Source organism: Nycticebus coucang, chromosome 3 (genome assembly GCF_027406575.1).
Source record: "Nycticebus coucang isolate mNycCou1 chromosome 3, mNycCou1.pri, whole genome shotgun sequence".
Lineage (NCBI taxonomy): Eukaryota > Metazoa > Chordata > Mammalia > Primates > Lorisidae > Nycticebus > Nycticebus coucang.
In genome coordinates this window covers 64,991,744-65,017,479 of record NC_069782.1, presented here as the reverse complement: position 1 = coordinate 65,017,479, position 25,736 = coordinate 64,991,744, and the positions used below count along the sequence as shown (strand labels likewise).

Genomic DNA, 25,736 nt, shown 5'->3' with positions numbered 1-25,736 from the left:
GGATTTAAAGGCGCACGCCACCATGCAGAGCTAATTTTTAATTTTTTGTAGAGACAGGGTCTTGAACTCTTGACCTCAAGCAGTCCTCCCACCTCACCCTCCCAAAGTGTTGGGATTTCAGGCATGCAGCCCATGCCTGCCACCTGTTTTCGTATGGCCTATAGCCAGGAATGATTTTTACATTTTGAATGCTTGAACCTTTACAAAAGAATAATATTTTGTGATGTGAACAAACTTATATGAAGCTCAAATTTATTGAAACACAGCCATGCCTGTTCATTTACATACTGTCTATAACTGCTTTTGCATTACTGAGGTGAATACTTGTGACCAAGACCTTATGGCTGGGCCAGGGACACAGTCCTAGCACTCTTGGAGACCATCTCTACTAAAACTAGAACAATTCACCAAGCATTGTGGCCAGCACCTATAGTCTCAGCTACTGGGGGTACTGAAGCAAAGGATCACTTGAGGGCAGCGCCTGTGGCTCAGTGGGTAGGGCGCCAGCCCCATATATCGAGGGTGGCGGGATCAAACCCCACCCCAGCCAAACTGCAACCACAAAAAACTAAAATAGCCGGCGTTCTGGTGGGTGCATGTAGTCCCAGATACTCGGGAGGCTGAGGCAAGAGAAACGCTTAAGCCCAAGAATTGGAAGTTGCTGTGAGCTGTGATGCCATGACACTCTACCGAGGGTGATAAAATAAGACTCTGCATCTTAAAAAAAGAAAGAAAGAAAAAGGAAGAAAACAAAGGATCCCTTGAACTCGCAGTTTGAGGTTGCTGTGAGCTACGACAACACCATGGCACTCAACCCAGGGCAACAGACTAAGACTCGATTTCAACAAAAAGAGGAAAGGCTGGATGCAGTGGCTTATGCCTATAATGCTAGCACTCTGTAAGGCCGAGGCGGGTGGATTGCCTGAGTTCATGAGTTCAAGACCAATCTGAGCCAGAGCAAGAGCTCATCTCGAAAAATAGCCAGGCGTTCAAGCAGGTGGTTGTAGTCACAGCTACAGGGAGGCTGAAGCAAGAGGATCACTTGAGCCCAAGAGTTTGAGGTTGCTGTGAGCTATGACGCTACGGCACTCTATCAAGAGTGACAAAGTGAGACTCTGTCTCAAAAAAAAAAGACCTTATGGCTGACATAGCTGAAAATGTTTGCTTTTTAGCCCTTTCCAGAAAAAGTTTATTGAGTCCTGTTCTAGAAGATAATCTCTTGCCAATTTCTGGCAGTACAGCTTTGCCCCCACCAATCCCTTATGTCTTTTTATATTGATAAACATTGTCTATGAGGATTTTGAATTAAAAATAAATCTTCATTTTTCTTTTTTCTTTGAGACAGAGTCTCACTACGTTCCCCTCGGTAAAGTGCTGTGGCATCACAGCTCATAGCAACCTCAAACGCTTGGGCTTAAGCGATTCTTTTGCCTCAGCCTCCCAAGTAGCTGGGACTATAGGTGCCCACCACAACACCTGGCTATTTTTTTGTTGTAGTTGTCATTGTTGTCTGGCTGGCCCAGGCCAGGTTTGAACTTGCCAGCCTTGATGCATGTGGCTGGCCCTGTAACCACTGTGCTACGGGCTCTGAGCCAGAAATCTTTGTTTTGAATACAGTTAAACCTATGGTTATTTTCATATATGATTTATGCCTTGAGGAATTTTTTTATTTATTTATTTATTTTTTTGTAGAGACAGAGTCTCACTTTATGGCCCTCGGTGGAGTGCCATGGCATCACACAGCTCACAGCAACCTCCAACTCCTGGGCTTAAGCGATTCTCTTGCCTCAGGCTCCAGAGTAGCTGGGACTACAGGCACCCGCCACAAAGCCCGGCTATTTTTTTTTGGTTGCAGTTCAGCCGGGGCCGGGTTTGAACCCGCCACCCTCGGTATATGGGGCTGGCGCCTTACCAACTGAGCCACAGGCGCTCCCCGCCTTGAGGAATTTTTAAAGGAATCTTTCCCCATCCAAAGGCTCCTGATGTTGTGCTGTATGGTTTCCCCTTAGTTTTTTACTTGTATCTTTATCTTGACCTTTCAGAAGTTCTTGTGTATGATGTGAGGTAGGGATCCAGCTTGATTCCCCCCCCCCACACCCCTCTTTAGAGAAAGATGTTTTTCTCAATACCAGAGCACAGAATCCACTTTTCCCACTGATTTGTGGAAACTGGTTCCCAGAGATTGCAACCTGTGCTGGGATCTCTTTCCTATTCCTTTGATCTATTGGTCATGCAACAGTGCTCTGCTGTTCTGATGGTTGTGACTTTGGAATATGTTTTACTCTCTTCCAGACCAAGTTCCACATTTCTGCTCCTGTCGTGCTCTTCATGGACTTTAGTTCTTCTGTATGAATTTTGGTATCATTTGGCCTCATTACCTGGTGGGATAATGATAATATTGTCACCCAAGTGTAGTGGCTCACACCTGTAATCCAGCATTTTGAAAGGCTGAGGCTGGAGATCAAGACTATTCTAGCCAGTGCGGTGGCTCACGCCTATAATCCCATACTTGGGAGGCCAATGTGGTGGGGATTGCCTGAGTTCACAGGTTCAAGACCAGTCAGAGCCAGAGTGAGACCTCATCTCTAAAAATAGCTGGGCATCATGGTGGGTGCCTGTAGTCCCAGCTACTTGGGAGGCTGAGGCAAGAGAATCACTTGAGCCCAACACTTTGAAGTTGCAGTGAGCTATGATGCTATAGCAATCTTCCAAGGGTAACAAAGTAAGACTCTGTCTCAAAAAAAAAAAGACTATCCTGAGGCAGCACCTGTGGCTCAAAGGAGTAGGGCACCAGCCTCATATATCAGAGGTGGCAGGTTCAAACCCAGCCCTGGCCAAAAAAAAAAAGACTATCCTGAGCAACATAGTGAGACCCCAACTCTACAAAAAGTCAGAAAAATTAGGCCAGGTGCAGTGGCTTTTGAACACAGTGCCAACTTTTCTTTTAGGGTAGAAAGGCTGCTCCAGTTTTGATTTCATTTTTTAGAGATGGGCTCATTCTGTTGCCTAAACTGGAGTGCAGTGGTGTGACCATAGCTCACTATAACCTTGAACTCCTGCACTCAAGCAATCCTCCTACCTCAGCCTCCTGAGTAGCTGGAACTCTACATGTGCCATCAAAGCCTGCTAATTTTTCTTTTGCGGAGATGGTGTCTTACTCTGTTGTCCAGGCTGATTGTTTTTACTTCTAAAGCAATTTCTTTTCTTTTGAGACAAGAGTCTCAAAACCCCCACACCCTGGGGTTGAGTGCTGAGGCATCATAGCTCACAGCAACCTCAAACTCTTGGGCTCAAGCGATTCTCTTGCCTCAGCCTCCCGAGTAGCTGGGGCTACAGGCACCTACCACAAGCCTGGCTGTTTTTTGGTTGCAGTTTGGCCGGGGCCGGGTTTGAACCCGCCACCCTCGGTATATGGGGCCGGCGCCTTACCGACTGAGCTACAGGCGCCGCCCCAGAACACTCATCTTCACAAACTGAAACTCTGTCCCCATGAAACACTACCTTCCCCATCAGTTCCCAGCCCCTGGTTCTACCTTCTGTCTCTGTGAATGTGACAGCTCGTGTAAGTGGAGTCAGGTGGTATTTGCTATTTCACTGAGCACAACATCCACCTTATTTTTTGGCCCTCCTTGTACTATAAATCAGGATTCCTGCGTTCGGGGCAGAGATGGAGCTTGGGAAAGACCCATCTACCTCCTGACATGTTCCACTTGGCCACGCACAGTATTTGTTTGTTTGATGTGAATTTATTACCAAGTTTCAAAAGAAGAAAGAGATGGGCTAGACCACTGTAGCTCAGTGAGTAAGGGTGCCGGCCACATACACTGAGGGTGGTATTTCAATCCTGGCCCAGGCCTGCTAAACAACAATGACAACTGCAACCAGAAATAGCCGGGCGCTGTGGCAGGCACCTGTAGTCTTAGCTACTTGGGAGGCTGAGGCAAGAAAATCGCTTAAGCCCAAGAGTTTGAGGTTGCTGTGAGCTGTGACACCATGGCACTATACCGAGGGCGACACAGTGAGACTCCGTCTAGAAAAAAAAAGAAAAGAAAAGAGATGGATGTCATGACCCAGTGTTGGTCCTCAGTTCCCCACGTGAGTTCAAGCTCCAGTGCTGGAATCAGCCTGGGCTGGCCACACTCTGGACTGGGGATACCAGTGGCTGCACTGGCAATGGAGGGCCTCTGGCCACGCTGTTTTGTCTATACATGTTGAGCCTTTCTTCCATGTTCTTTACTAAAATCACCTGTGGACTTGAGGAAGTAGTTCCTGTGTATGTCAAAAAAAAATTTAGCCATTAAAGGGAATTAAAATTAATTAGAGTTAGTGGCCTGGTGGCAGTAAGGGAAAGCCCAGAGGAAGTGCCAACACAAGAGCCACGTGAGGCCCAGGGGGATCTGAGTGGATGCCAAGGCATCATCCGCCACTCACAGTGGAAACTGGGCTTTTATTCCACACCCTAGGCTGGTAACCCAGGCTCAGACTCCCTGCTGTCCCTGTCTTCAGTTTAGGCGGTGGACACCCAGGAAGTCACCTTTGCCCTCAGACCAACTGGGGTGGGTATTTTTTGTTGTTGTTGTTGTTTTTTGTTTATTTATTTATGTTTTGTAGACACAGAGTCTCACTTTATCACAATCAGTAAAGTGCCATGGCGTCCCACAGCTCACAGCAACCTCCAACTCCTGGCAATTCTCTTGTCTCAGCCTCCCGAGTAGCTGGGACTACAGGCGACCCCTACAAGGCCTAGCTATTTTTTTGTTGCAGTTCGGCCGGGGCCGGGTTTGAAACTGCCACCCTTGGTATATGGAGCCAGCGCCCTACCCACTGAGCCACAGGCACGTCCTTATTTTTTTATTTTTTATTTTTTGAGACAGAGTCTACTATGTCACCCTGGGTAAAGGGCTGTGGTGTCACAGCTCACAGCAACCTCAAACTCTTGGGTTTAAGCAATTCTCTTGCCTCAGCCTCCCAAGTAGCTGGGACTACAGGTGCCTGCCACAATGCCCAGATACTTTTTGGTTGTAGTTGTCATTGTTGTTTGGCGGGCCCGGGCTGTATTCGAACCCACCAGCTCCTGTGTATGTGGCTGGCACCCTAGCTGCTGAGCTACAGGTACCGAGCCTCTGGGTGGGTTATTTAAATTGTGATTAATTATACATAACATCAGCCAGGTACCATGGCTTGCACCTGTAATTCTAGCACTTTGGGAACCCGAGGCTGGAGGAACACTTGCAGCCAACCTGGACAACATAGTAGGATCCCATCTCTACAAAAGAATAGAAAAAAAAAAATAAGCTGGGTATGCATGCCTTGCTCCCAGATACTTGGAAGGCTGAGGCAGGAGGATCACTGAAACCAAGGAATTTGAGGTTACAGTGAACTATGATCATTCCACTGCACTCCAGCCTGAGTGGAGCAAATCTTGTTTCAAAAAATAAATAGTGGGCTTGGTGCCTGTTGCTCAAGTGGCTAAGATGCCAGCCATATACACCAGAGCTGGCAGGTTCGAATCCAGCCCAGGCCTGCCAAACAATGACAACTACAACCAAAAAATAGCCGGGCATTGTGGCAGGCACCTGTAGTCACAGCTACTTGGGAGGCTGAGTCAAGAGAATTACTTAAGCACAGGAGTGGGTGGTTACTGTGAGCTGTGACGCCACAGCACTCTACCCAGGGTGACAGCTTAAGGTTCTGTCTCAAAAAATAAATAAATAAATAATGGCTCAGTGCCCGTAGCAACTGCAACAAAAAATAGCCGGGCGTTGTAGTGGGCGCCTGTAGTCCCAGCTACTTGGGAGGCTGAGTCAAGAGAATTACTTGGCGGCGCCTCTGGCTCAAGGAGTAGGGTGCCGGTCCCATATGCCGGAGGTGGTGGGTTCAAACCTAGCCCTGGCCAAAAACCACAAAAAAAAAAAAAAAGAGAATTACTTAAGCACAGGAGTGGGAGGTTGCTGTGAGCTATGATTCCAGGGCACTCTACCCAAGGGTGACAGCTTGAGGCTCTGTCTCAAAAAATAAATAAATAAATAACTACAATTGGTTCCTCAAACTACGGCCCACGGGCCACATGTGGCGGTGTGATTGTATTTGTTCCCGTTTTGTTTTTTTACTTCAAAATAAGATATGTGCAGTGTGCATAGGAATTTTTTCATAGTTTTTTTTTTTTAAAAACTATAGTCCGGCCCTTCAACAGTCTGAGGGACAGTGAACTGGCCCCCTGTTTAAAAAGTTTGAGGACCTCTGTACATCATGTTGTACAACAATCATCACCATCTACCTCCAGAACTTTATCTTCTCCAGCTGAAATTGCTTGGGTCGGATTTTAATTTTAATTTTCTATAATAATAGTCCTTATTGTTTCCTTCCTTCCTTTTTTTTTTTTTTTTTTCTTTTTGTAGAAAGGGTCTGTCTCTTTTGCCTGGGCAGAGTGCAGTGGTGTTGTCACAGCTCACTGCAACCTCAAACTTGGGCTCAAGTGGTCCTCCCCATTAGCCTCCCAAAGTGCTAGGATTGCAGGCATGTGCTACTTTGGTTGGCCTCATTATACCGTTAAGTCCTATTGAAAATATGTTTTACAATTCTCTCGAATTAGCAAATGCTTCTTAAATATTCCTGATGTGCGGGTATTGTTCTAAGCCCTCTCTCCTGTCTCAACTGTCTTAACTTTGCACATAACACCTGGAAATGTCATTGCTTTAGGTACGAAGATGTTAAGTTGCTTGTCAGAGGTCTCAGAGGGGTAAGCCTAGGATGTCTGCTTGATGAAACCTTGTTTCTAGAGAGTGCTCAGTATGATACTGGGTATCAGAGGGGTGGGGCTTAAGCTGAGAATGTGGAGCCACGTGGTCCTCCCTGTCAGTGGCCACCTGCTGACTGACAGGTCCCAGACTGGGGTTGGGATTGGATTCTATCACTCACTCACTGGGTAACTTGACTACTCTGTGTGCCTCAGTTTCCTCATCTGTAATAATTCAAGCACCCTCTGTGGCCAGGAAGATTTGACAAGATATGGAATAATTAACTCTCAAGTAGCAGAGAGGGCCCTGGGCGTATGACTCTTCCCAGGCAGCAGCTATCAGGAGTGTTGTTTGGCTGTTATGACCCACAGGGGATGCCTCATTTTTTGTCACTGCAGGTGTCTCACAGGCTCCTGTAGAGTCACCCTCACCACCCCTGGGGACTACAGCTGCCTCTCTGGCACAGCCGGAAAAGGATGCAGGCTATACCCATGATACCGCCTTCAGGAAGTCCAGCCAGCAAGCAGCCTCCCAGGAGCCAGAGGAGGCAGGGGGTGTAGGTAAGTGGGCATGACCATTGAGAGGGGTGGGGCACAGTATGCCCAGGAATGGTATCTAGCTGGCAGGATCTTTCCCAATACCACCTCTCCCCTTTAGGAGGGCCTCAGGCATTTGTACAGTCCATCATGAAGAGGAAAGAGGAGCCCACAGATCCAGCAGCCAACCGGAGGAGCCTCCAGTTTGTGGGGGTTAATGGCAGGTAGGAACAGCCCCATCCCATGCTTTGTGTTCCTTACTAAATCCATTCGTGCCCAGGAACATTATAAGTGCCTTACTCTAAGTCCTTACTTCGGTTAATTAATTAATTAATTAGAGATAGGATCATGCTTGGTCTGTCAGCCAGGCTGGAGTGCTGTGGCATGATCACAACTTACTATAACCTTGAACCCCTGGGCTCAAGCATTCTTCCTGCCTCAGCCTCCCAAGTATAGGCATGCCACCACAGCTAGCTAACTTTTCTGTTTTTCTTTTTTTTGTGTGTGTGTGGTTTTTGGCCAGGGCTGGGTTTGAACCCGCCACCTCTGACATATGGGACCGGTGCCCTACTGCTTGAGCCATAGGCGCCGCCCTAACTTTTCTATTTTTCATAGAGATGGGGTCTCGCTGTGTTTTCCAGGCTGATCTGGAACGCCTGGCCTCAAGTGATCCTCCTGTCTCAGCCACCTAAAGTGCTGCGATAACAAGCGTATGCCACCTACCATGCCCTGCCTGGGTGATTAATCAAACTACAATAGATAGTTGAGAAATGAGGGAACTGAGTGCCTTGCTGGAGGCTCACATGGTTAACCAGATATCTGGTCTTGTCACTCTGGCTTCACAGCCTGAGGAATAACCTCTGCAACAAATCCCTCTATTCAAGACCTTTGAAGCACCTTCCCACCAGTCAAGCACACTTTCGTCTAAATTAGTGAGCAAGCACTTTCTTCTGGGCACCTAAAGTTCTGGCGGCTTTGATAAAGAGCCCAATGGGGTATTTTTTAGCTGCTAGAGTTAGTATTTAGAAGTCCAAGCAAATCCTGCCCTTATCCACTTTCTCTGGGACATTTGTTTCCACCTGCCTACACATTCTTTTTTTTTTTTGGTAGAGACAGGGTCTCACTTTAACACCTTCAGTAGAGTGCCATGATGTCACAGGACTCACAGCAACCTCTAGCTCTTGGGCTTCCGCGATTCTTCTGCCTCAGCCTCCCGAGCAGCTGGGATTATAGGCGCCTGCCACAACGCCCGGCTATTTTTTTTTTTTTTTTTTGAGACAGAGTCCCAAGCTGTCACCCTTGGTAGAGTACCATGGTGTCACAGCTCACAGCAACCTCCAACTCTTGGGCTTAAGCGCTTCTCTTGCCTCAGTCTCCCAAGTAACTGGGACCACAGGCGCTTGCCACAACACCCGGCTATTTTTTTTTGGTTGTACTTGTCATTGTTTGGCAGGCCCAGGCTGGATTCCAACCCTCCAGCTCCGGTATATGTGGCTGGCGCCCTAGCCACTTGAGCTACAGGTGCTGAGCCTGCCTGCCCATTCTAATTATGTCTCTTGGCCACGCATGGTGACTCATGCCTGTAATCCTGCCACTCTGGGAGGCCGAGGCAGGAGAATTGCTTGCAATCAAGAGTTCGAGGTGAGCCTGAGCCAAGTGAGATCCCAACTCTACTAAAAATAGAAAAATTAGCCAGGCATTGTGGTGGGTACTTGTAGTCCTAGCTACTCAGGAGGCTGAGGCAGGAGGATTGTTTAACTCTCAGATTTTGAGGTTGCTGTGAGCTAGGCTGAGGCCATGGCACTCTAGGCCAGGCAAGAAAACGAGACTCTGTCTGAAAAAACAAAAAAAATTATGTTTCCTTCTCCCCCATGAAAAACCTACCCCTTAGGAAATATTTTGCAACTGCCACTGGCCATTTAGATGACTTAACTTTGGTTTTTGTGTCTTCTGGGAGTCTGCATGTTCCCCAGGTCTAGCCATTTGGATATGTTCCCAGTGAGGGGATCTGGTCTCCCCAGAAGAGAGTCAGGAGAGTTGTTTGTCTGTTATGATCCTCAGTGGACGCTTTCTGGGCTGTTATGACCCCAGAAGACGTCAGACTCAGCTCCCTGCCCCAACAGAACTCCTGGGGTGCTGGGCACCAATGGGTGGTTCCCACACATATGGTTGGAGCTGTAATGACAGTACTCAGGCAGTGTGGGGCCTGGAGAAAGGCACTGTTGCCCCAGGGCAGTCCCAGCGGGAGGGGACATGTTCTGTGGGATTAGCTGGGGCTAGCAAGGTGAACACAGGGTATATGGAGGGCTTTCCTGGGCAGAGGGCACAGCCTGGGTAAAAGCTTGGAGGTGGGAAAATAATAACAGGAGGAGCCAGAGGCACAGATAGTGAAGGCTGGTTTGGGGTTTCACATGTAGGGCCCAGAATCTTAGATCTTTGTCTAGACCAGTGATTTTCTTTTTTTTTTTTTCTTTTCTTTCTTTCTTTCTTTTTTTTTGGAGACAGAGTCCCAGTTTGTCGTCCTTAGTAGAGTGCTATGGAGTCATAGCTCACAGCAACCTCAAACTCTTGGGCTCAAGCATTCTCTTGCCTCAACCTCTCAAGTAGCTGGGACTGTAGGCACCCGCCACAACACCCAGCTATTTTTTTTTTTTTTTGTGGTTTTTGGCCGGGGCTGGGTTTGAACCCGCCACCTCCGGCATATGGGACCAGCGCCCTACGCCGTGAGCCACAGGCGCCGCCCACACCCAGCTATTTTTATTAGAGACAAGGTCTCGCTCTGGCTCAGGCTGGTTGCAAACCTGTGAGCTCAAGCAATCCACCTGCCTCAGCCTCAGTGCTGGGAATACAGGCGTGAGCCACCTCGCCCGGCCTAGACCGTGATTTCCTTTCTGTTTTTTTTTTTTTTTGAGACAGAGCCTCAAGCTGTTGCTCTGGGTAGAGTGCCATGGCATCACAGCTCACAGCAACCTCCAACTCCTGGGTTCAAGCGAGTCTCCTGCCTCCACCTCCCAAGTAGCTGGGACTACAAGCGCCCGCCACAGTGCCCGGCTATTTATTTATTTTTTTGGTTATAGCCATCATTGTTGTTTGGCAGGCCAGGGCTGGATTTGAACCTGCCAGCTCAGGTGTATGTGGCTGGTGCCTTAGCCACTTGAGCCACAGGTGCCGAGCCCTAGACCATGATTTTCAATCAGTGTGCCATGAATACTGCAAAAATTTTTGAAGATCATTAATTAAATTATTTTCAGGAAAAGTCCAAAGTACAGTAAATATATTCTTTTGTTTACTCTTTTTATTGATCAACATAATTTAAGTGTGCCACAGAAGTTTAACTATAGGTTCTAGTGTGTGTGAGATAAAAAAAGGTTGAAAAACACTGCTCTAGAGGAGCAAGAAAAGAGGGTCCTATTTGCAGTGGGACAGATCTGTACCACACACATAAAGTCCAAGGGTAGAAGGTGAACAGCACTGCCCATGTTCCCCCATGGTCACAGTCACAGCTCATGTTTTTTTGAGCCCTTACCATGTATTGGCAGGTGTCAGCCACATGCCTGCAGCCCTGTAAAGTTCATTATCCCTATGCCATATAACAGATGAGGAAACTGAGGCCCAGGGAAGACAAGTGGCCAGGTCACTGCCTTCTTCCCTTACCAGTTTTCATCCTATCTGTAGGATCTCCCCCATCCCAACCATCTTTCCTCCCCAGGTATGAGTCCTCCTCAGAGGACTCCAGCACAGCTGAGAACATCTCAGATAATGACAGCACAGAGAATGAGGCCCCAGAGCCAGAGGAGGGGATTCCAAGTGTGGCCCAAGCCACACTCCAGCTGATGCCTGGGGGGCCAGCAGCAGCAAAGACTAGCCAGCAGGAATGCCAGCTGTCTCGGGAGTCACAGCATGTGCCCACAGCTGAGGGAGCATCAGGATCCAACACGGAGGAGGAGATCCGGTCAGTTTTCTGGGTGGGAGATTTAGGCTGGGCTGTGAGTGGAGGACCTCTGCCTCAAATCCCACCATTCAAGTTTTTTTAAGAATTCTCCCATCAGTCATGTATACGTTAGTCTGAATTAGCAAACAAGCACTTTCTCCTTCTGGGCATCTGATGTTCTAGAGCAGCGGTTCTCAGCCTGTGGTCATGACCTCTTTTTAACAATGAAAATACATTGTGGCATTAGGAAGGTTGAGAACCACTGTTCTAGAGGCTTTGATAAAGAGCCTTGATGGGGTATTTTGGGCGAATAGAGTTAGGATTTAGTGGTCCAAAGTTTGTCCTTAAGCCACCACCTTTGGTAAGATGTTTGTTCCACCTGACCGTTCTAATTATTTCTTCCCTGATAAAAAATCTGCCCCTTGGGGCGGCGCCCATGGCTCAATGAGTAGGGTGCTGGCCCCATATACCAAGGATGGCAGGTTCAAGCCTGGCCCCGCCCAAACTGCAACAAAAAAATAGCTGGGCATTGTGGCAGGCACCTGTAGTCCCAGCTACTCAGGAGGCTGAGGCAAGAGAATCGCCTAAGCCCAGGAGTTGGAGGTTGCTATGAGCTGTGTGACACCACAGCACTCTACCGAGGGTGATAAAGTGAAACTCTGTCTCTATTTAAAAAAAAAAATCTGCCCCTTGGAAAATATTTTCCATCTGCTGCTGGCCATTTAAACTAAGTTTTAGCTTTTGTGTCCACTTTCTCTTGGAGGTCTGCATGTTCCTCATGTCTGTCCATTGGGGTGTGTGTAAAAGAGTGTCCCAAGTGAAGGGGGTTTGAGATGCCACCATTGAGGTAACCATTGTGTGAGTGACATGGTGTAGAGCATTGAGCTCCTCTGTGAGCACCACAGCTAGATATGAACAGTAATAGGGAGGGACCCAGGGGACTCATGGGGAGTGTTCTTGAGATAAAGTCCTCACTCATCTCCTGGCAGGATGGAGCTAAGTCCTGACCTCATCTCAGCTTGCCTTGCCCTGGAAAAATACCTGGACAACCCTAATGCCCTCACCGAGCGGGAGCTGGTATGGTCTGGCCTGGGCCTAGCTGGGACCCTGGCCCCTCCTCCTCTACCCTTGGCTTCTCCTTGTCCTTGGTGTCTCCCTCTATCTGCCTAATGGGAGCCCTGGGACCCAAGCCTGGAGCAAATGGGTGGTGGTACTTGAGTCACTGGCCTAGGAGAGGGGCCATGGAGGCAGGGAGAGGCCCAAGAATGACCACCACTGGCCGAGCCTGCCCTTGACTTCCTCTTCCTTCTCGGGGCTTCAAGGTGAGGCTTCCATATTTACCTTTTTGAGCATATACACTTGCCTTTGGCCATTATGTCCAGGATGGAGGTGCTCACACCTTCCTTTGGGGAGCATATTGGGAATTTCAGCATCCGTACCACCCTTCAAGGATCATAGTGGGACAGGAATGTCTACACTTCCCTCTCAAGCTGTCTACATCTCCCTCGAGGGCCTTGTCCAGGATGAAGCCACCATGCTTTGCTCCCGGGGGTTCATCTGGGGGCAGGGTGTCCATGCTCTTTTCCTGTGTTTTGGTCTGGGAGGTGATGGGGCCTCCCCCATCATCACACTCTTTTCCATCTGACTTGTGCAGAAAGTAGCCTATACCACAGTGTTACAGGAGTGGCTGCGCCTGGCCTGCCGCAGCGATGCACACCCTGAGCTTGTGCGGCGCCACCTGGTCACATTCCGGGCCATGTCTGCGCAGCTACTGGACTACGTGGTCAACATCGCTGACAGCAATGGGAACACGGCACTGCACTACTCTGTATCTCATGCCAACTTTCCTGTGGTGCGACAGCTACTCAATAGCGGTGAGCCCTGTGGGAGGATGAGGAGGCCATCTGCCAGTCCAGGCTTGCTGTCTGATGGAGGAGACACCATTCTTCCAGTCTGACGAGGGAGGCATGGCCCTCCCAGTCTGGTGGGGGGGATACCACCCTCCCAGTCTGATGGAAGAGACACTGCCTTCTCACTGTAGTGGGGGAGGTACCACCCTCCCAGTCTGATGGGGGAGACACCACCCTCCCAGTCTGATGGGAGAGACACTGCCTTCTCACTGTAGTAGAGGAGGTACCACCCTCCCAATCTGGTTAGGGAGACACCACCCTCCTCGTCTCATGCTGGTCTGATGATACTCTCCCAGTCTGATGGCAGAGAGACACCATCCTCCTGGTTTGGTGGGGAGAACGTGGCCGTCTTGGTCTAATGGAAGAGACACTACCTTCCCAATCTAGTGGGAGAGACATAGGTCTCACCATTAGCCAGTGTAATAGAAAAGATAGATGTGAACTTGTGAAAAAGATATGACTCGGGCGGCGCCTGTGGCTCAGTCGGTAAGACGCCGGTCCCATATACCGAGGGTGGCGGGTTCAAACCCGGCCCCGGCCAAACTGCAACCAAAAAATAGCCGGGCGTTGTGGCGGGCGCCTGTAGTCCCAGCTACTCGGGAGGCTGAGGCAAGAGAATCACTTAAGCCCAGGAGTTGGAGGTTGCTGTGAGCTGTGTGAGGCCACGGCACTCTACCGAGGGCCATAAAGTGAGACTCTGTCTCTACAAAAAAAAAAATAAAAAAAAATAAAAAAAGAAAAAGATATGACTCTTAGGCAGTGCCTATGGCTCAAAGGAGTGGGGCGCCAGCCCTATATGCAGGAGGTGCCCCGACCAAAAAAAAAAAAATGTGACTCTCCACTGTCCCCGAGTGTGCCAGTATAGTACAAGTGACATCTCTAGAGCCCCCATCAAAGACAACGGAGCCTCCAGTTTGGGGCTTCGACAGAAGATGTTGTCCTCATTTAGGCAGAAAGAAACTTGTGCTAGTCTGGTGGGGAAGACACAGCCTCCCAGGCTGGTGAAAGAGGCAGAGCCCACAATCTGACAGGACAGGCATGGGCCAGTCTGGGTGTGAATGGCTCTTCCCATTTGACAGGGGAGCCCCAGTTCCTGTTCTTAGCCCTAAATAAGGATGTCAGTACCATGACCCCAAGTCTGATGGAGGAGACACAGTCTCCACCTTTCAGAGTGGCTTGACAGTAGAGATGGGGACCCTTAGGGCAGAGTTGAGTTCTCAGTCTGAGACAGGCAATAATTAGGCCACACCTAGACTGACAGAGGAAAAGTGATACCCAGTGCTCCTGGCGCCTGGTCTGAGGATTCACACCCTCTCTCAGGTGTCTGCCAGGTGAACAAGCAGAACTGTGCTGGCTATAGCCCCATCATGCTCACTGCCCTGGCCACCCTGAAGACCCAAGATGACATCGAGACTATCCTTCAGCTCTTTCGACTTGGAAATGTCAATGCCAAAGCCAGCCAGGTATGGGCCCCTCAGCCGCTGCAGACCCAGCAGCCCTTCTTGCTTTACTACATCCTGGCTGTTCACCAGGTCCAAGCCACAGAATGAATCCAGGGGCCCTAACTCCAGACTCTGCTCCTGGTGGTCAGGCTGCCTCTGACATGGGGCCTCCTTATGGAAACTGGGAAGCATGGAGGACTTGGGCGTCCTTACCTTTCTCAACCTGACAAAAACTGGGTTTCCCTGGTAAGGAACTGGGAACTCAGAGGGTGGACAGGCAGACCTGATCTCCATGCTCCTAAGGTTCTCTGGCAGGTGCTCTGGGAGCCGCATCATTACAGGGAGGTTAGGCCTCAGGGGCTGCAGGACACCAGCAAGGTGGTGGTGTGGCCTTGTCCCTGGTTTGAGAACTCCTTGGGCTGTTTGTCAGAGAGCAAAAGTCAGGTGACCATGGAGGTAACAGGGGTGTGGACAGGTGTCCAGGCAAAAAAGCAGAGAGCAGGAAAGCCAGGACCCAGCGAGACAGTGAGGAAAGGGGAGGATTTGCAACAGCCAAAGGAATACGGGTACAAAAGGGCACTGTGGGGTGGCACCTGTGGCTCAGTGAGAAGGGCGCCAGCCCCATATACCAAGGGTGGCGGGTTCAAACCTGGCCCCAGCCAAACTGCAACAAAAAATAGCCAGGTGTTGTGGCAAGCACTTGTAGTCCCAGCTATTCAGGAGACTGAGACAAGAGAATCGCCTAAGCCCAGGAGCTGGAGGTTACTGTGAGCTGTGTTACACCATGGCACTCTACTGAGGGTGATGGGTGACAAGAGTGAGACTCTGTCTCTAAAAAAAAAAAAAAACAAACAGGGCAGCGCCTGTGGCTCAGTGAGTAGGGCGCCGGCCCCATATACCAAGAGTGGCGGGTTCAAACCTGGCCCCAGCCAAACTGCAACAAAAAATAGCCAGGTGTTGTGGCAAGCACTTGTGAGTAGGGCGCCGGCCCCATATGCCGAGGGTGGCGGGTTCAAACCCAGTCCCGGCCAAACTGCAACAAAAAAATAGCCGGGCGTTGTGGCGGGCGCCTGTAGTCCCAGCTGCTCGGGAGGCTGAGGCAAGAGAATCGCATACGCCGAAGAGTTAGAGGTTGCTGTGAGCCGTGTGACGCCACTGGCACTCTACCAAGGGCAGTACAGTGAGACTCTGTCTCTACAAAAAACAAACAAACAAAAGGGCACAGCGTGAGGCCAACAGCAGCAACCTTCCTTATTTTTCGTTTGTTTTGAGACGGAGTCTCACTCTGTTACCCTGGGCTAGAGTGCATAGTGTCACAGCTCACAGCAGCCTCAAACTCCAGGGCTCAAATGATCCTCCTGCCTCAGCCTCCTGAGTCGCTGGGACTACAGATGCCCACCACACCCTGCTAATTTTTTTCTATTTTCAAAAGATATGGAGTCTCACTCTTGCTCAGACTGCGCTTGTATTCTAGAGCTCAAGTAATCTACCTGCCTCCATCACCCAAAGTGCTAGGATTACAAGCATGATCCTGGCCTCATTGATTTAATTTTTTATTGAAGTGTGACAAATGTAGAGAAAAGTGTAAAATCTTAACTCAATAGATTTTTTTTTTAATTTTTTTAATTTTTTTTAAGAGAGAGAGTCTCACTGTGTCACCCTCAGTAGAGTGCCATGGCATCACAGCAATCTCCAGCTCTTGGGCTTAGGTGATTCTCTTGCCTCAGCCTCCCAAGTAGCTGGGACTACAGGCACCCACCACAATGCCCGGCTATTTTTTGTTGTAGTTTGGCCAGGGCCGGGTTTGAACTAGCCACCCTCAGTACATGAGGCCAGCACCCTACTCACTGAGCCACAGGTTCCGCCCACCTCAATAGATTTTTACACATATACACAGTTAAGAGTCAGGAACCAAGCTCAGCACCCATAACTCAGTGAGTAGGGCACCAGCCACATACACCGAAGCTGGCAGGTTCGAGCCTGGCCCAGACCTGCTAAACAAGAATGACAACTGCAACCAAAAAATAGCCAGGCCTTGTGGCGGGTGCCTATAGTCCCAGCTACTTGGGAGGCTAAGGTTGCGGTGAGCTGTGATACCATGGCACTCTACTAAAGGCAACATAGTGAGACGCTGTCTCAAAAAAAAAAAGTCAGGAACCAGCTAGAGGTGGGGGGTGGGGGTGGGTAGGAAGGAAATGTGATACCCAGTGCTCCTGGTAGCAGTCGGTTGGGAGAGGTTGGGAGAGGCACAGCCTGGTCTGAGGGCTTCCTCTCTCAGGTGTCTGCCTGGTGAGCCCCCTCCCAGGAGGAGACATTTAAGCCAAGACCTTTGGGATGAGTAGGAACCCAGGGGAGGAGTCCGGCAAGTGAGGGTACATATTAACATCAAAGTATTTGAGAACTACAGGTGGTTCTGGAGCAGGGGTGTCTTGCCCTGGCTGTAATCCTGTTCCTTGCCCTACCCAGGCCGGACAGACAGCCCTGATGCTGGCAGTCAGCCACGGGCAGGTGGATGTTGTCAAAGCCCTTCTGGCCTGCGAGGCAGATGTCAACGTGCAGGATGATGACGGGTCAACAGCCCTCATGTGTGCCTGTGAACATGGCCACAAGGAGATAGCGGGGCTGCTGCTGGCTGTGCCCAACTGTGACGTCTCACTCACTGACCGTGTGAGTCCCCATCCAGGTGCATCCCCAGGGAGGGTAGGAGCACAGGTCAGGGTGTCTTCACAGCAATAGATACTTTGCAGGACGGGAGCACGGCCTTGATGGTGGCCTTGGATGCTGGACAGAAAGAGATCGCGTCCATGCTGTATTCCCACATGAACATCAAGTGCTCGGTGAGTCTTGCCCTGACAGGGCAGGATGGGGTCTCTGGGAGGAGGTGGGTGTTTATGAAGAGCTGAAGGCATGTGCCCCTTGCCAAGGGTTTTGTGGGCAGCTGCTCATTGTACCTTCATGGTACCCCAGTGAGGAAGTGATGCACAGGGCCTGAGGCTGTGCGCTCATGGCTGCCCTGACAGGATCCGTACCCAGGTCAGTCTGGTTCCAGATCCACATTCTGAATCACCATTCCCTCATTTGAGAACTATTCACTGAGTACCTGCTGTGTATAAGGCCCAGTTCTAGGCTCTTGAGAGTCACAGCACTGAACAAAAACAAAAAAAGCATCTTCTTTCATGGAGCAGGTGTTCTAGGCAAGAGACAGTGATCAGATCAGTGTGTCATAGTCAGGTGATGGGAAGTGCTGCAAAGAAATACAGTAGAACCTCTGTAAGTTGACCACCCAAGGGACTATAGCAAACTGGTTAGCATAAGGAACTAGGCCTGCTGTATTGATATGTACACGTTGTGCATATCAGTCTATGAAAATGAGGTCAGCTTAAGGAGATGGTCAGTGTGAGGAGGTGGTCAACTGTGGGACGTTCTACTGTATAAAACAGGGCAAAAGGACACAGCAAGTCAGCCCTCGTAGGCCTCAGTGAAAAGATGACATTTGAACCCACAGCCAAGGATATAAGGGAGTGAGTCATGTGGGAATTCAAGGGGAAGGGACAGCCAGTGCAAAGACCCTCAGGAGCATGAAGGAGCCCAGTGGGAAAAGGGGAGGGCAGGCAGGTGACATGGCAGATCCTACAGGGCCTTGTGGGCCACAATGCAGACTTGGGCTTATACTCAAAGCATGTCAGTGTATTAAAGGCTCCAAGGGCCCTGTGTGGTGATTCATGCCTGAAGCCCATCACTTTGGGAGGTAGGATTGCTGAGGCTAGGACTTCAAGACCAGCCTGGGCAACATAGCAAGACCTCATTTCTTTCTTTTTTTTTTTACAGTTTTTGGCCGGGGCGGGTTTGAACCCGCCACCTCCAGTATATGGGGCTGGCACCCTACTCCTTGAGCCACAGGTGCTGCCCAGCCAAGACCTCATTTCTATACAAAATTTTAAAAGTTAGCCAGGCATGGTGGTGTGCACCTATAGTCCCAACTACTGAGGAGGCTGAGGTGAGAGGATCACTTAAGCCCAGGAGTGTGAGGCTGAAGTGATCTATGATCATGTTACTTTCCCCAGCCTGGGTGACAGAGTGAGGCCCTAAACATTTTTTAGGGACCAGGTACAATGGCTCACGCCTGTAATCCTAGCACTCTGGGAGGCCAAGGTGTGTACATTGCCTGAGCTCAGGAGCTCTAGACCAGCCTGAACAAAAGCAAGACCCTGTCTCTTCTAAAAATAGAAAAACTAGCTTTGTGTTATGGCAGACACCTGCAGACGTTTGGGTCTTTAAAAATCATGTGCCTATTAGCAAAACACTCTTCTGAAAGCATAACAGAAGAGTAATAGTGATACTTAGTGTACTAAACAGCTAATAGAGGGAATAGGGGCAGTACCCATTGGTCCCCAAAGCAATTCCCTTGTCAGATGGAAGAGACACACCCCTTCAGCCTCATGGGCTGTATACAAGTAATTTTGGGGAGTGTTTGGGGGTTTTTTGTTTGTTTTGTTTTTTGAGACAGAGTCTCAAGCTGTTGCCCTGGGTAGGTTGCTCACAGCAACCTCCAGCTCTTTGGCTCAAGCGATCCTCTTGCCTCAGATTTTCTATTTTTAGTAGAGATGGGGTCTTGTTTTGCTCAAGCTAGTCTTGAACTTGTAAGCTCAAGCAATCCACCTTCCTTAGCTTCCCAGAGTGCTAGGATTACAGGCATGAGCCACTGCTCCCAGCCTTGGTTTTTTTTTTAAGCAATAGGGTCTCACTATATGGCACTGGCTAGAGTCCAGTGGCAGAACCATAGCTCACGCAGTCTTGAACTCCCTCAGCCTCCCGAGCAGCTGGGGTTATAGGTGCATGTGGGATTTCACCTGGCTTATTTTATTTTATTTTTTGTAAAGATGGGGTCTTACTCTGTTGCCCAGGCTGGTTTCAAACTCCTGGCCTCCCAGTGCTGGGGTTGCAGGTATAAGCCACTGCTATGCTCCCAGGCATTTGCACGAAGTATTGTTATTCCCATTTTTCCCGTGGGGAAACTGATGCCTGGAGAGGTTGTACCTCTGACCCAGAGTCTCAACAGCCAGGAAGAACTAGAGGCCTTGTTGTCTGCCAACTCCAGGCCCCCTAACCTGTACTCTCTGTACCTCACATGAGGCACATTTGGGGCTGGATGCATAGTGAGCATCATCATGGTGACTTCCCAAACACTCCTGGACAGAGAAGGCTGCTGACACATAGACCGTCCATCTCCCACCTCATTCCAAGGCTCTTGTGCAGGCTCAGTTTTTCCACTTTGCCCCCGAACCCCCACCCCAGGGTATCAGGGCACCTGGGTCTCAGTCCTGGTGCTTGCTGCTAGGCATCAGCTCTGGGCCCCCATCTCCACAACTGGAAGATGGGAATGATGGGGCTGGATGATGTCCCAAGCCCTCCTGCCATGTAATCCATGGTTCTGTCCCTGAGGACTCCTGAGAGACAAACCCTAATCCTTCCTCTGCATCCACCAGGACTGCCCTCCACCCTTGTCTCCCATCTCACCCATCCCCGAGTCTGTCCTCACAGCAGCCAGAGTTCATTGTGAACAGCTGAGTCAGGTCCCGTCTCTGCACACAGCCCTCCATGACTCTCATCTCACCTGGGGAAAATGCCAAAGTCCTCCCAGTGCTCACCCTTGACTCTGCTTCCTGTCCCCCTTCAGCCACACTGGCCTAAGTGCCTTTTATCCTTTGTTACTGCCTCAGGACCTTGACACACAAAGTTTCCTCCACCTGGAACACCTTTGCCCCTGGCTGGCCTTCCCCATCACTCAGTGGTCAAGTCTGTTGTCACTCTCCCAGATGACCCTGTGTCTGCTGTTCCCATCCGTCCCTTATCCCTGAGAAATATACTGCATCCGTATGTTTGTCTGCCAACTCCAGGCCCCCTAACCTGTACTCTCTGTACCTCACATGAGGCACATTTGGGGCTGGATGCATAGTGAGCATCATCATGGTGACTTCCCAAACACTCCTGGACAGAGAAGGCTGCTGAAGGCCACCTCCTTGCAGAGATCATGTTGGCTTTTGCTCACCAACTGCCTCCACAGGGCCAGTCACCAAGTTGGTGCCTCTGCAGTGGGGTGTGAAGGGATGCCAAACAAAAAACTCTGCTTCTCGTTTCAGTTTGCCCCGATGTCAGATGACGAGAGTCCTGCGTCGTCCTCAGCAGAAGAGTAGCCTCCCCTCGGGGACCAGCCAGCCCCAGAACAAACTGTCCCTGTCCCCCCCTCCCTGGCCACCCCCTGCTCACACTCCCCAGGGCCCATGTCTCCAAGGCAACTGGGTTTTTCCTTCTGCTTCCTTGGGGGGAGCCCCAAAGACAACAAGACTCCAGCTCCAAGCGGGTGTTCTTGGCACCCCTGTTCAAAGCAGCCACAGCACAGACCAAAGCTAAATTCTTGTATAAATTGGCGCCAGTCAGAGGCTGGGGTGTGGGTTTTAGGAAGATCATGGAGAACAGTCGGCGGGCAATTATGGATGGAGGAGGGTGAGGGGGTACCAATCTTTGAATCATTGTTGTGGGAGAGGGCAGCAATCAGTTACAAATCAATTATTTGTTGCCAGCTTTGAAAGTCACTGGAATTTGCATATTGACATCTTAATCCTGAGCGTTATTATACATAGGTCAGGGTTCAAGTGGCTCCCCTCCGTCCACCTCCCAACATTTAATTGTCTGGCATATAACAGTGTTTTGTCTGCTCCCCACTAGATGTCTTTCTTGGGGGAATTTTCTCTGGTCACTTCATAAAACAGATTCTGTCCTTGTCTCCCGGAGGAGAAAGCTCACTTCTCTGCCTTCTTGAACATCACCCCTGTTCAAATGGGGATGGTGGGGTTGGGTAAGAGGAGGGTGCAGGACCCTGCAGCTGAGATGCCTTGGTAGGGCTTTGTGACTTGTAGGGAACCAATTCACAGTAAGAAATTAATTCCCCAGAAATCTGTTCCCTCCTAGCACAGAGGCCCTGGCAAATGTTAATTTTCCTAGAAAATTCTTCAAACTTGCAGACACAGGAAAAAGATCTGGTTCTCAGAGTGGCTACTGCATCCCTGGGCCCAAAACTATGGTAATAGGGTTGGGTGCTTTTTCTCTCTGGAATTTCGGAATCTCTCTCCTCAATAGAAAGAAAACAGGGCATGTGCTTGTTGGCAGAGGACAAAGCAAGCTCCAAAACCCCCATGTGTACACAATTAGAAGTTGGCTGCCCCAACCCAGGACTCTCCTGGAGCAAACTTAAAGAGACAGGACTTTGCTGAAGTCCAAACAAGGGCCAGTTAGTTTTTTTAACACAATCAGTAGACTTTCCAGAGCTGCCTGGAACAGAACCTACTGGAAATGAAGCTTGCCAGAGATGCTCAGAATTTCCTTCATGGCCTATTGTGTCCCCTAGAGTCTCAGTATAGTTTTCTTTCCTGTTCTTTTCCTTGGTGAGCCATGAAAGGGAAGGGCTCCAAGCCTCTAAAAATGTGCCTTGTGATCGGGGGGAGTGTGCTCCTGCCAAATATGTGCACTGCCCTTTGGCATCCAGTTAGCTCAGACTCCGGGGCTGTCAGACCAAACCTCAGCAGAACAGTGTAAGCCTCAGAGCTCATGTGCTCACTAAAGAAAGCAAAGAATTGGCTTCTGGCCTGGAAAAGTAGGTTTCTTGGCTTGTCGTAGATACACTTGCTTTGATTTTTTTTTTTAATTGAGATGTACCTAGGACAAAAGGGTTTGGATGGCCAAACAAGACAACCAGGATGGGTGGATGGATGTATTTGCACATGTGGTCCCAAGAAAACACAACCAAAGCTGAGTGGGGACAACTGCTGATGCCTGGCTGAAGGCTGCAGCTTTAAGAAGTGGTACTAGAGTCTAGCCCCAGAGCCAATGAGTGCATTTATTTTAAGCTCCTACCATAGAAGCTACTCCTTTGGCCCAGGAATATGTGACCCGAGATAGGTCCATCTCTTCTCTTCTTTCTGCTGTTCTTTCTCTCTCACCAGTGAGCTCCTGAGATCCTGCCTCTCCCTGATTTCACATATATTCCTGAGCTTTAATTCCACTTTCCAACCACGGTACATCCATAAAGACAGTATTATACACTTAAATGAAGTATTCTTTTTTATAATCTTTTTTTTAGAAGGTAAACGAATTTAATAAAGCTACCAATAACGCCAACCATTCTGTGTCTTTGTTTCACTGGGCTCCTCTATTAAGCTTCAAAATAGATCTTTTTTTCCAAAATGGACTTCTTTTTTTTTTTTTTCCATTGCAGTTTTTGGCTGGGGCTGGGTTTGAACCCACCACCTCTGGTATATGGGGCCAGCGTCCCACTCCTTTGAACCACAGGCACTGTCCCAAAAATGGACTTATTTCAAGCAGAGCACGGTGGCTAATGTCTGAAATTGCAGCACTTTTGGAGGCCCAGGTGAGAGGATTGATCAAGCCCAGGAGTATGACACCAGCCTGGGCAGTACAGTGAAACCCTGTCTCTATAATGAAAAAAAAAGTGAACAGGCTTAGTGCCTGTGGTTCAAAGGAGTAGGACGCCAGCCCCATATACTGGAGATGGTGGGTTCAAACCCAGCCCGGGCCTGCCAAACAACAATGACGGCTCCAACTAAAAAATAGCCAGGCTTTGTGGTGGGCACCTGTAGTCCCAGCTACTGGGGAGGTGGAGGCAAGAGAATTGCTTGAGAATTGCTTGAGAATTGCTTGGGGAGGTTTCTGTGAGCTGTGATGCCATGGCACTCTTCACCCAGGGTGACAGCTTGAGGCTCTGTCTCAAAAAAAAAAAAAAGTGAACTTACTTTGGAAAGAGTTCAAAGCTACAAAAAAATTGCAAGAATATCACAGTAGGCCAGGCATGGTGGCTGATACCTGTAATCCTAGCACCCTGGGAGAGTGAGAGAGACTCTGTCTTAAAAAAATAGGCATTGTGGTGGGCGCCTGTAGTCCAAGCTACTCAAGGGGCTGAGGCAAGAGGATCACTAAGCCCAAGAGTTTGAGGTTGCTATGAGCTGTGATGCCACAGCACTCTACTGAGGGCAACAAAGTGAGACTCTGACTCAATCTGTCTCAAAAAAAATTTTTTTTTCTCTCATTTCACTATAAAGACTGACTATCCTGGGTGGCGCCTGTGGCTCAGTGAGTAGGGCGCCGGCCCCATATGCCGAGGGTGGCGGGTTCAAACCCAGCCCCGGCCAAACTGCAACAACAAAAAAATAGCTGGGCGTTGTGGCGGGCACCTGTAGTCCCAGCTGCTCGGGAGTCTGAGGCAAGAGAATCGCGTAAGCCCAAGAGTTGGAGGTTGCTGTGAGCCGTGTGACGCCACGGCACTCTACCCGAGGGCGGTACAGTGAGACTCTGTCTCTACAGTAAAAATAAAAAAATAAATAAATAAAAAAGACTGACTATCCTTACATTTCCATTTATAGGTAAATAAAGCTACACCTGACTGGCATCTACTTAGGGGGCAGAGATACTAAACATTGCCATTGTCACAGAGAGTTCTTTTGGATACCCTTTGTAAACCCCGCCAATAAAATAGATCTATAGTGATTTTATTTTTTTTTTTATAGAGACAGAGTCTCACTGTACTGCCCTCGGGTAGAGTGCCATGGCGTCACACGGCTCACAGCAACCTCTACTCTTTGGGCTTACGTGATTCTCTTGCCTCAGCCTCCACAGCAGCTGGGACTACAGGCGCCCGCCACAACGCCCGGCTATTTTTTTTTGTTGCAGTTTGGCCGGGGCTGGGTTTGAACCCACCACCCTCGACATATGGGGTCTGCGCCCTACTCACTGAGCCACAGGCGCCGCCCTATAGTGATTTTTTTTATCAAGATGAAGTGATTATAGCAATTGTAAAAAAAAAATTCAAACAATATGGAAGTGTTGCCATAGTCCCGCTTGATAGAAATGCCATTGTCAAAGTTTGTTTTTTTTTTGTAGAAACAGAGTCTCACTTTATGGCCCTTGGTAGAGTGCCATGGCATCACACAGCTCACAGCAACCTCCAACTCCTGGGCTTAAGCGATTCTCTTGCCTCAGCCTCCAGAGTAGCTGGGACTACAGGTGCCCACCACAACACCCAGCTATTTTTTTTTTTTTTGGTTGCAGTTCAGCTGGGGCCGGGTTTGAACCTGCCACCCTCGGTATATGGGGCCGGCGCCTTACCAACTGAGCCACAGGCGCCGCCCCATTGTCGAAGTTTGGAGTGTCTTCTGCTAAATCTTTTTCTAGTACATCTAGTCTTAGGGTATTGTTTTGTTTTTTGTTTTTGATTTTTACTGTTTCATGTTTTTTTTTTTGTCTCAAAGTATAAAATGCATGTTTTGTGTACAGAACTATGTAGCTTCACCAGGCAGGTGTGTTGGCTCACACCTGTAATCCTAGCTATTACAGAGGCAAAGGCAGGAGGATCATTTGAAACCAGGAGTTCAAGACCAGCCTGGACAACGTGGCAAGACCCTGACTACAAAAATTAAATTTTTAGGGCGGCGCCTGTGGCTCAAAGGAGTAGGGCACCATATACAAGAGGTGGCGGGTTCAAGCCCAGCCTTGGCAAAAAAAATAAAAATAATTTTAAAAATTTAAAAAAAACTGCGAAAATTAAATTTTTTAAAAAACATACAGCTCCGTGGCTTTTGCAAACAGCATCCTCAAGTCACCAGCCCCAGGACCGAAAGTAGAGCAGCAGCTTTGGGCCCAGCAGGCTTCCGGTGGCAATCACTCCTGACTTTTCATTTCCTCTGTTTTTTCCCCTGGAATGTTCAGCAAGAGATAATGAGTGGTTTTCAGAGGTTTATGGAAGTTCCAGAAAGTTTATGACCAGGAATATATTTCTTTTTTTTTTTTTTTAATTTTTTTTGTAGAGACAGAGTCTCACTTTATGGCCCTCGGTAGAGTGCCGTGGCCTCACACAGCTCACAGCAACCTCCAACTCCTGGGCTTAAGCGATTCTCTTGCCTCAGCCTCCCGAGTAGCTGGGACTACAGGCGCCTGCCACAACGCCCGGCTATTTTTTGGTTGCAGTTTGGCCGGGGCCAGGTTTGAACCCGCCACCCTCGGTATATGGGGCCGGTGCCCGACCAGGAATATATTTCTAAGAGGAAGATCCTCTTTTCAATTTTCCAGCTTGTATAGCTCATGCTTAAGAGCCCATCCACCACCTGGTTTCC

General features: G+C 49.2%; 1 protein-coding gene across 5 annotated transcripts in view; it reads left to right on the top strand.

Moving 5' to 3' along the window:
- KANK2 (KN motif and ankyrin repeat domains 2) overlaps window positions 1-22,732 on the top strand; it is a 36,436-nt gene extending 13,704 nt beyond the window's left edge. For 4 of the 5 annotated variants that reach the window (XM_053583261.1, XM_053583260.1, XM_053583259.1 and 1 more), the window contains 9 exons: window positions 7,136-7,297; window positions 7,395-7,497; window positions 10,983-11,225; window positions 12,194-12,281; window positions 12,859-13,078; window positions 14,435-14,577; window positions 17,023-17,223; window positions 17,304-17,393; window positions 20,697-22,732. In XM_053583261.1, coding sequence (XP_053439236.1) covers window positions 7,136-7,297; window positions 7,395-7,497; window positions 10,983-11,225; window positions 12,194-12,281; window positions 12,859-13,078; window positions 14,435-14,577; window positions 17,023-17,223; window positions 17,304-17,393; window positions 20,697-20,750 — 1,304 coding nt within the window. In that variant the 3' untranslated portion in view covers window positions 20,751-22,732. The remainder of the gene's footprint in view (window positions 1-7,135; window positions 7,298-7,394; window positions 7,498-10,982; window positions 11,226-12,193; window positions 12,282-12,858; window positions 13,079-14,434; window positions 14,578-17,022; window positions 17,224-17,303; window positions 17,394-20,696) is intronic. The other variant, XM_053583262.1, reaches the window with a different exon arrangement.
- Window positions 22,733-25,736: the final 3,004 nt, after the last annotated feature.